We start from the raw sequence: 10,989 nt of genomic DNA, 5'->3' as shown, positions 1-10,989 counted from the left end.
CGGACTTTCCTTCCGCGGTTGAAATTCCGTATGTTCTCAATTACGAGCCACCGCAGTTTGACTCAGTGGAGGGAGCAGTTGCACTCATGCGTGGCTTGCTTTTTTTTTCTCTACCCCAGTAAGCAGAACTGTCAGAGAACAGGATGGTGAACCCATGGCTGAGAGGTTGGCACACACACATTGAAAAGTGGGAGGTGTTTCTATGCCTTGGAGACAGTCGGCCAGGAGGCCTTCAATGGTTACTACCCAGCAGCGCCATGTTGACTACGTATTTTCACGTAAAGGGTAAGCTTTTGTATTTTGGCAAAGAAAAGGTATGTATGCTACTCCTTGACCTTTGGGACAAAAGGAGGGAGTCAAGATGAAAATCATGTCTGCAGACTTAGATTTTTGTTCCCCTTCCCCGGCCCATCCCAATCAGTAGAGTTTTGAACTATAGTAATTAGTCCTGTTTATGGCAGGTAGTCTTGAATGTATTTTTCATTTCTGAAAATTAGACTCCAAAAGGCTAGCGCTTGTAACTATGATTCTAAAATGTAACAAAGGTATTTTCAAATATCTGGCAACTGTAACATTTTCACCAGTTTTCTAGTTAGTAACACTGAAAGTTGATTATTTGTGAAAGTAGAGACTCTGGAATTTTAACGCCTAAGAATCTTTTGGAGGGTACTTGTAAAAAAAAAAAAGCAGATTCCTAGACCTGGTGCGGAGCTCAGGAATTTGCTTTGTACTGAGAACCTCAGGGAATTCAAATGTGTTTTGGGGGCACACTTTGAGAAATAATGTGTTAAGCCTGGCCATTTGATTCTGCCCCCTGCTGGAATACCATGGTGGTCTTTTATGTATTTGCTGCCATGTCTGTATTGGTTTTCCCCTGAGGCAACAGTCAGGATGGGCTAGGTTGTGCTGCAGAAAACAAAAAACAAAAAACAAAAGAAAAACAAAAAACAATCCTCAAACTCTCAGTGGCTTACAAGGTCAAAGTTCATCCCCCGGGTTGGGGGCAGAGGGCTCTGTCCCACATTGTCTTCATTCAGGGTCCTGATGGCAGCTCCGCTCTCGGGAATTTTGTTGGCTGCCATGTTTGGGGGAAGAGAAGATGGCAAAGCTGGGACTGGCTCTCCCAGCTATAACGTGTCACTTCCATTCATGGTTCATTGGCCACACCTAACGCTGTGGGGTGTGACAATGCAACCTTCTTGTGAGCCCAGAGGAGAGGTATATGGATACTGGAAACGGTGGCAACGTCTGCCCCAAGGGATACAGGAGGCAGAGGCATCAGGCCTGGAAAGATGATTCCTAAGCTCTTTTTTTAAAAAATTAATTAACTTTATTTATTTATTTTTGGCTGCGTGGGGTCTTCGTTGCTGCGCGCGGGCTTTCTCTAGCTGCGGCGAGCGGGGGCTACTCTTGGTTGCGGTGCGTGGGCTTCTCATTGCAGTGGCTTCTCTTGTTGCAGAGCACGAGCTCTAGGCACGTGGGCTTCAGTAGTTGTGGCATGTAGGCTCAGTAGTTGTGGCTTGCAGGCTCTAGAGCGCAGGCTCAGTAGTTGCGGCGCACGGGCTTACTTGCTCCGCGGCATGTGGGATCTTCCCGGACCAGGGTTCGAACCCGTGTCCCCTGCATTGGCAGGCAGAGTCTTAACCACTGTGCCACCAGGGAAGTCCGATGGTTCCTAAGCTCTTGAGGAACACAGGGCATCAATGGAGGGTGAGGCACTACACTAACATTAAAATAGTGGTAATTATTTCCAAAATTGCCTGTAACGTCCCTAGAGAAATTTCTTAATCTTTTAATAGTATTTTATATCTGCTAGGATTAATAAATAGTTAATGTATGTTAACAGAAAGGCTCCTAATTGAAATTTCTTTAAATATCTGATAGTGTTTGAGACAAGGAACACAGCGTAGGAAGAACAGAGTTTATGCTAATCACGTGGCATGATGGAATTGTTGGTGGTACCCAGTCCTGCTGCTCCTTGAGCCTGGTACTTGGTGGAGGTGCCAGGGCACCAGGCTCCTCTGCTGTACCCCCGTCTGCCACCTAACTGCTCTTCAGCCCTGCCTGAGACCCACTGCCTTACTTCTCTGCATCTGTTTCTTCCTCTGCGAACTGAGTTGGAGAGAGACCGTGGATCACTAACGTCTCTCAGAAGAACCCAGAAGCTTCAGTCCTGATGTGATCAAGTATGATGAAGAGTTTTGGGTCACTCCCTGTACGGAAAATCACAAACCAGGATATGCAATGGTATTTTAAGCTTCTGAGAAATATTCTGCAAGGTGACTTACTGCAAAGGAGCAAAAATGGCTCCTGCCACCCTAGATGCTAAACATTCATTGTGGAATGAGTCTTAGGACGTGCTTTATTAACCTGGGTTTTCATTTCACTTTTGCCACTTACTGGATGTGTGCCTTCGAGAAGCTGGTTAATCCTCAGATCTCTCATCAGCAAAATGGATTCTAATTTATTTCCAAAGTTCTTGTGAGAGTAACGTAAGATGATGTGACAACGGGCTTAGCATTGCGTCGAAGACATCCTGATAGCTGTGTTTCATGAATGTGCAATGAATGAAATGCCCAGCTAGTGAAAGACTGTATCATTATTATCATCATCCTTGGAGCTTTGTCCACGGTGTGTACCTGGCCACATTGAATTCTGCCAGCTTCTGACAACCTGAAAGTTTTCAGGAGATTCCTTCCATTCAGAGAAGAATCCTTTTATAGACTTCATTTCCTTCCCCAGCTAAAACTCGCTGGGGCAGCTGGTGCCTGAAATGCCCGTCAGTGGCGTGTTTGGCCCCCGTCAGGCCTCGCGTGCTGTCCTGCTTGCAGCCTAGTCTCCTCTGAATTTTCACTCCCCGCACTTCATCCTGACGCTCCCCAAACAGCCCCTGGTGCTGTCGCAAAGCCCCGAAGAGAACACACACATCAGCGGGTTCCCTCGCATTTCACAGATGAGGGAGTGCAGGCAAACTTTTAGGCAGATGGGTCTCAGTTATTGAAGGAAGGGGGCTCCAAAGGGCTGTGGAGGTCCCTTACCCTCTGGACTTTCCTTCTGCTGGGTTTCTGCCAAAGCAAGGGCGTGAGCTGAACACCCGAGAAACCCTCTGTGCACCTGACTTGTCCAGCGCCAAATGTGTAGCCGCCGAGCCTCTGGCCCCCGGCGGGGCAGCTCATGGACAGCAGAGTGGAAGACGGCAGAACTCTCTGCCATCCTCTAGGGCTAAGTGGACAAGGAGGGTGGACATTTCACAAATCACGGTGAGGGCTTCCGTGGTGGCACAGTGGTTAAGAACCCGCTTGCCAATGCAAGGGACACGGGTTCGAGCCCTGGTCCGGGACGATCCCACATGCCATGGAGCAACTAAGCCCGTGCACCGCAACTACTGAGCCCACGAGCCACAACTACTGAAGCCCGTGTGCCACAACTACTGAAGCCCCTTTGCCACAACTACTGAGCCCGTGAGCCACAACTACTGAAGCCCGCGCACCTGGAGCCTGTGCTCCACAACAAGAGAAGCCACCACAGTGAGAAGCCTGTGCACCACAACAAAGAGTAGCCCCCATTCGCCACAACTAGAGAAAGCCCGCGCGCAGCAGTGAAGACCCAAACGGAGCCATAAATAAATAAATAAATTTATATTAAAAAAAATCGTGGTGAGGTGAGTCGTCTTTTCTCAGTGAAGGATCTCTTCCATTCCTCTGCAGCACCCTTCACCCATTTATTCCTTCCCCAGTGCATCTTCTGGTCAGTACACACTGTGTACATCTCCAAGGCTGGGACAGGGGAGTGATGCTGATTCACCGTATCGTCAAAACGTGTTTCCTGATTGCTGAATCGTGGCCAGACCTTTCCCTCCACTGTTTGCCCTTCTCAAAGTCCTTGATCAAAAAAGACAGGACGGGGCTTCAAAATGGCCCGCTCAAGAATGAAAGAATGCGATTCTATAGACTTGTCTCTTTGAACTCAGTGGGCTGAAGTCTTTGTTAAAATTTTATTGGTTACCATTTGGGTAAGAGTGAAATTGCTGAAAATCTGACTGTTTGAGACATGCTTGTATACACAGGCGGCAGATAAAATTATCCAGATGAATTTAAGGGCGCTTTGGTTTTTAGTACAACACACTCAGTCCGCCTGTGCTTGTCTTGAGTTGGGCTGCAGGGAGTGCACAGCAGGAACCACAGAATTGAGTTCAAGTTCCCTTCTGCCACTTCCCCTGGGATCTTAGTTAAGGGGCTTAATCTCTATGGAACTGAGGTTCTTCATCTCTAAAATGGGTCAGTAATTATCACCTTGGGTTCATTGTGATAACATTTATAGTGTAACTAGTATAGGACTTAAATGTGATAGCTTAAAAATATCAACACTTATTAAGCATCTACTATACACCTTGGGCTTCTGTGCCCGACTCTCGGGCCATAGTTCACATTGTAACTATCAGAGATTTGTGCATTTATTAGGACAGGTTCCCCGCTTCCTCCCTGGGGCAGAAGATAAAATGTTTTGAGGAAAGTATACTGTCTCAAAATTCACACAAAGGCACCCATGCAGTCTAGCAAAGTCTGGGTCCATGGTGGTCATGACAAAAATGATCATCTAACTGGAAAAGGCAATGTTGAAACTCAAAAATATCGCAGTGGTTGATAGTCAAGTCTGTGAGGCCAAGGAGGGAGAAGAAAGCATTCCTCACAGAATGAAAAGCTACGGCAACTCAGCAGTAATGGCAATATTAAAACAAGTCCACAAATTCTTTGATCTTCCTTCCTTTAAAAGGTGGCGCCTCATTCTCCTCTCCATGAGTGTGGCTGCATTTAGCGACACTCTCCCGATGAACTGAGCACGGTGCAGGTGTGTGACTTAGGATGCCAGATCACCAAAGGCACTGTGGCTTCCTCCCTGCTCTCTCGGGTCACTCCCTCTGGGGGAAGCCAGCTGCCATGTTGTAAGGACTCTTGCCAACACCACGTGAGCCGTCTTGGAAGCAGATCTTCTAGCCTTGGTCAAGCCTTCAGATGATGCATCCCTGGCTGACATCTTGTCTGCAGTCTAACCAGACACCCTGAGCCAGAACCAACTGGCTAAGCCACTCCAGGATTCCTGATCCACAGAAACCAAGATTATAAATATTTATTGCCTTAAGTTGCCGAGTACTGGGGAAATTTGTTACGCAGCCATAGATCACTGATGCAGTGGTAAAAAGTCCCCAGTGGAAACTTCTCTTTGGTTGGAGCCTGGAGGCCTAGGCTGGGTGGCTGAAGGGGACACAGAAGATGAGGTCTGAGAGGGAAATGCCCGACTTTCTCTGTCAAAGTTAGGATTTATCCTATTAGCAACTTATTCAAGCTGGAGCATGTTTTTGCATAGAGGAGTGACATCATCAGAGTTGATTATGATATCCCTGGCATGAAATGGGATGGGAAGAGGCTGGTTGTGGGGAGGGGGAGTTCCAGTTACAGAGTTCTAGGAACAACAGTCCAGTTAAGAGAAGATGAGAGCCTGAACTATGGCAATGGCAGAGGGGATGGATATGGGAGGACTGTCTTAAGACATGGTGGCTTGAAAAAAGAAACGACCAGTCTCCAAAGCCATGTAGTGCAATCCTGTGTCACCCTGCACTGTGTGGGGTAATAAAAGTGGGCTGAACTATATTACAGCCGTATATTCACACCAACAGTACCATCATCATCACACACACACACACTCAAGATACTTAATCCCATGAGCTACAAAAGTGAGCCTTTTGCAAAGAGGACTTCACAAGTAGAAAATGTCTTACTCTCAGGATTTAATATTAAGCATTTGAAATCGTCCTTTATAGAAACTCTAATTTCAAGAACAAAAAGAAAATAATGAACTCCCATCTTCCATAGGAACCCAAAGCCTCACATTTGTCCATGGTATAAAGAGGCCCCAGAAGGTTAGACTGAACTTTAGTGGGGTGATTTATAGCTCTGTTGGAACACAGATTAAAGGTGGTTTTGAAGTGTTGGGAGATTCAAACAAAATCAGCATAGGCAGGGATATTAAATTCGCCAAGTACCCATCTCCCCCCAAAACCAGTTACCTTAGGAAAATAACATCTATCTTTAGTATTTCAATAGCCCCAGAAAGAGATGGATATATAAATGCTAAGCCAAGAATATTTTAAATGGCCACATTTCTATCCAAATGGTGAGGGGAGAAAACATGTGTGTGTATATAAAAATGTAAAACTTTCATCCTATTATCTTGAATGCATTGTACTATCACCACTCATAGCAGTATTTCAAAGTCTTTCTTATGGAAAGTAGAGCTCTAGTTGAACTAGAAGTTAAGCAGAGAACCAGAAAAATTCAAAACCAGTGGAGAGTCAAGGAACCAAATTTGATTTTCATAAGGAAAACGTTTGTGAACGGTAAGAGTTGGGAATCATATCGTTTGTTTCTGAAACTTTAAAAATAATCCTTTCTTTTACTTTTACATGTTATATGGAACTTTAAAAGAAAATGTTAATCTTCAAATAACTTGATTCATTAAATACCTGTTGAATACTCAATGTCCTAAATAACAGGAGGTAAGACATGTCCATTGAGAGGAATGATTCTTCTCTTAAAGTAAAAGTGAAAATCTAAGTTCCTTGAGGCAGACACTGTGTTGTTGACCACAGCAGTCCCGGGCCAACGGTGAGGCCTGAAAAGGGAATCAGTCAACGAATGCCCTTTTGAAAGAGGAATGGATGAATGAATGAATGAGTGGACCAGTGTCTGAGCACATGTAATGTTAATGACATTGGACTTGTACAAATAAGAACAAGGCTATAAATTTCAAAAGTATGTCTCTACCATCAGAACTCACAAATATTTACAACTGAAGAGTTTGGTGGAAGACATGAAAAATTCTGATATTTACGAAAAGATAAAAATGCTGAAAGTGTGAACTAAGTAAAGCAGCGGCAGCATATTTTAGGAACCTCGATGAAACTATTTTAGCAAAAAGCACACTGCTCTAACTACAATGAAGAACACGGCTGTTCAGAATAATTGTCATGGTGACAATAACTTAATGAAGTGCTGCTCCTTCAAGACCATCAAAAATCTGCTTCTGGCTCACGGTCCAAGGTGAAAGTTCCATGGAGGGAGCAATGGAAAGGACAAAGAAACCACCACCACGAGTGCCTGCACCAGAGCTATTTATTAGAGTAACTTTTCCTTTTTTTCCTTCTTAAAGATTTCATAACAATTGAAGTATGTACAAAGTCTTACAGCATTTACACCATAGAAAGTGTCCTATTAGCTGATGAAGCCTAAGGCAGTGCTGCTGGGAGCTCCAGAGCGTGTCTACAAGAGCAAGGAAGCTGCAGGTGGACCTCTCCGCTACAGCAGCTGATGGACACCTAACTAGACCACCTGGAGGACAGATTATGGGGGAAAAGGAACAAGCTGATATGCAGCGCTAGGGACCACAGGCTGTTAAAGCTACCTAGAGTTGTGTTTCCAGTTCCCTAGAGCCGTAACAAAGGTCCACAGCCTGACAGATTAACACATGCGTGAGGGCACAGTCGAGCTGCTCAGGTCTGGTTCAGCTACCAAAGGTATTGACTTGTGAATGGGAGGCTCTATACCGATATGGCTGGTATTTCCATTTGTGTGTTCGTGTCTTCAGATAGCTCCCACCTGCCCAAGCCCCACTCCCCTCTCCCTTCATCAACAACAACAGCAAAGGCAGGGAAGAGAATCCGCATGGGATTAGTTCTTGACCAAAAAACCAACTTAAGAAAAAAAAAAAAAAAAAGACATTCAGTATCAGCTCTAGGGTGGCCATTCTGTCAAAAGATTAACAGTGGAAATTTCTGAATCAACCTAAATCAGAACAATATCAACAAACCCCGCCAACACCCAACCTCCGGATTTAATCACCTTCATTGTATCTGATTGTCTTTCCTTGGGGTCAGCATTACACAGAACCACCAACATTTACACACCGAATCGGACACAAAACGTACAGAGCACCGTCGCCCCGACCCTAACTTGAGTACGTGGCGAGCGGATGTCAACACCTACGTGATTAACACCGGGGTCCCCACTTTCTTCCTCAGAAAGCCCAGCCCGGTTCTCTCTTGGGTCAGTCACTATCTGTTTGGTAAGCAGACCCCATTCATTTTCCCACCGTTTCGGTCTCCAGTGTAGGCAGATTGGCTTTTTTTTTTTTTAATTTCACAAAGATGCTACTCCCAACTTAAAAGCCAGTGGATAAAACTTTTAATTAAGACACCATAGCGCGGGATATAAAAACACAGGAACCACATAAATATTGAAGAAGTTGTATACCGTTTTCCTTGTAAACAGTTTTGCTGAAGAGCGAAGCCCTAGTGTGAATCTGGCCCGGAACTTCTGGCAGATGACGAGCGATCGGCCAGGCTCTGCAGCGACGGTGGCCGAGGACGCCAGGTCAGTCCCCACGTTGGGGGGCATGCAACTTGAAAGACGTTGCACAACAAGCAACACAAAGAGAGTGGAGAAGCTCACAACACTGCAAGGAGACCTCACAACCTCCGTAACTGCCGAGGCACGGAGACCCCCCCCCCCCACCCCTCCCTCCGCTGCGCGCGCTTCCTCTTACACGTGGGACACCTTCTGCGACTCTCTGGCTTGTTTGATGCTGTACAACCACTTGATGATGCGAGCGTTTCTCTCGATCGCGGAGATGCCATAGGGCACCCGGTCATTGGCACTGTCATCGTTTCTAAGGTCACTGTTGCTGTCCTGGGACTGTTCACAGTCTGAGCTGATCATGCTGGCGCTGCGGAAGTTGAGGGAGATGATGTCGGAGTTGGCGCGGGCGAAGTTCTCCATGCCCAGGGTTTCCAGCTCCTCGGGGTCCAGTCCGCAGTAGTTGAAGAAGCGCTCCACGTCGGCGTCCACCCGGAAGTACCTGTCGCTCAGGTCCGACTTGGACCGCTGGAGCGAGGGTCTCCGGCCCACCCCGCAGGCCGGCTCGGCCGCCTCGGCCTCGGGGGACCTGACCGCGGCCGGGGCGGCGACCTTGGGCTTGGGGGGCAGCGGCGGCGCGGAGCTGCTGCAGGGGATGGCCTTCAGGGGCTTGGCGCCCGTCACCTTGCGGATGTCCGAGGAGCTGTGCGACACGTGCAGGAAGGCGTCGGCGGCGGGCTCGAGCGGCCGCCGGCCCACGTGCGAGCCGCCCTCCTGCGGGCTGCCGCGGCCGGGCGTGGCGCGCACGCGCAGCGACTCGGCGAACGAGTGCCGGTGCAGCTCGGGCGCGTCGGCGCGCGGCGCCGGCCAGTTCCGCGCGCCGTGCTTGTGGCCCGAGCCCGCGCTCGAGCCCTCCGAGCTGTTGAGGATGTTCTTGAGGATCTCGAGCTTCAGGGTCTCGCGCGGCGCGCCGCCCTCGCTCTTGGCGCCGCCGCCGAAGCCCTTGAGCGTGGGGCTGCCGAGCGCGCGCTTGGCGCCCGGGCACACGGGGGGCTTGGCCAGCACGGCCGGCTTCACGGGCTCCTGCTTGGCGTTGATGACCTCCTGGCTCTTGACGTACTTGGCCTTGTCGGCCTCCAGCCGCTCCACGGCGCTGAGGCGCTTGGGGTTGGGCTCCGCCTGCCGGCGAAAGTAGTCGGGCCCCTTGTTGAGGATGCGCAGGGGCACGGCCGACGTGAAGGTGCCGGCGGGGCTGACCGGCTTCACCATGCTACCTGTCTGTAGGCTCTCCGTGGGCATGGCGGGCGCTCTCTCCCCGGCGGCCGTGGTGGATGCTCGTCTGCGCGCCTCCGGATGCGCCGGGCAGACACATGTGCGGGCGGCACAAAGGGCAGCGGACGGTCCGGAACCGAGTGTCAGCGGCGGCGGCGGCGGCAGCAGCAGCGGCGGCAGCGCCTCATCTCCCGGCTCGTTCACCGCCCCGCGGCTTTAGTTCCCCGGCCGCCTCGCCGGCCGCCCGGTGCGGAGAGGCCCCAAGCCCCAAGTTCCTTTCAGCTGCTTCGCCGCCTCCTTTCTCCTCCCCGAAGGATGTGGGAGTCTCCTCCAGGTCTTTGTGTTCGACTGCAGGCAGAGCTGAAACACACAGCAACCAACCGCGGGTTAGGATGGGCGAGTGACATCACGGCTGCAGCAACGGCGGAGCCGCGCGCCCCCGCCCCAGGGCACCCCCGCCGCCCGCCCGGGAGGGAGGCGATCCCGGCGGCCGCACGAGGCCCGCGCCCCGCGCCCCGCGCTCGGAGAAGGAGCGGCAGAGGGTTCCCACGCGCCAACTCCTCCAGCCGCCTTCCCAGCGGGGAGACCCGCCTCCCGATCACGCCCAGCTGGCATCACTTATACCCAAACCCCGGAAACGCTAGAGGAGTGCAGAAATGCGGGTCGTTCCCAGCTCATGAAATGCAACTGGGTTCCTGAGAATCCCTTTGCTGCTGTAGGCTACAGCATCGGTGACGTCTAATATGCCTCTTTTGCGACGAAGCAAACCTTCAGACTTCTATCAATCTCTCCTAACGCTTCAACAAGCACCCAACTCTTCAAAAACTGAAAAGATGGGCAAGAAACGGCAGTAAACACGAAAATATTTTTTAAAAAGTCAACATGTTTATCTTACTTTTGCCAACCAATATATTTGAAAACACATTCTCCTGCGCATGGAATGTGTATGAAGTTCAACCCATTAAACACAAGCTTATTTTTTAACTAAAACAAACAAAAACCAAACAAAAAACCTAGAAATACTTCTAGATCAACCATATAAATAGATACTCTGATTATAAATGCTCCACAAATTTTTCACACAATGAGCAGAATCAAGTTTCTTTGTGGTATGTATTTTCCCAGATCCCCTAGAGAACTAAGAACACAATCTTAAGGTGTCAATCAAACCTAAATATGTTACTTTATGGAAAACTTGTATAATAGGTAAGCATTCATGGGGCTTATTTATGGCTTTCTGAGCAACTTGACTCCCTCACGCCCCCACCCAAGCCCACGATAACGAAACACTCATCAACACTCCCAGTAT

The 10,989-nt window shown here is 49.1% G+C and overlaps 1 protein-coding gene across 1 annotated transcript; it reads right to left on the bottom strand.

Annotated features, from left to right (window-relative positions):
• Positions 1 to 8,575: 8,575 nt before the first annotated feature.
• Positions 8,576 to 9,707, bottom strand: FAM110B (family with sequence similarity 110 member B). Its single transcript, XM_068526220.1, has one exon. It carries the CDS (start codon positions 9,705 to 9,707, stop codon positions 8,595 to 8,597), a length of 1,113 nt encoding a protein of 370 aa, XP_068382321.1. The 3' UTR covers positions 8,576 to 8,594.
• Between the last annotated feature and the right edge of the window lie 1,282 nt (positions 9,708 to 10,989).

This window comes from Eschrichtius robustus, chromosome 17, assembly GCF_028021215.1.
Source record: "Eschrichtius robustus isolate mEscRob2 chromosome 17, mEscRob2.pri, whole genome shotgun sequence".
NCBI classification, from domain to species: domain Eukaryota; kingdom Metazoa; phylum Chordata; class Mammalia; order Artiodactyla; family Eschrichtiidae; genus Eschrichtius; species Eschrichtius robustus.
Note: the sequence above shows the minus strand (reverse complement) of the source record. Positions and strands in the feature narration are given on the sequence as shown.

Excerpts from the sequence above, each read along its gene's own strand:
- FAM110B (XM_068526220.1), bottom strand. The coding sequence starts at position 9,707 with ATGCCCACGGAGAGCCTACAGACAGGTAGCATGGTGAAGCCGGTCAGC.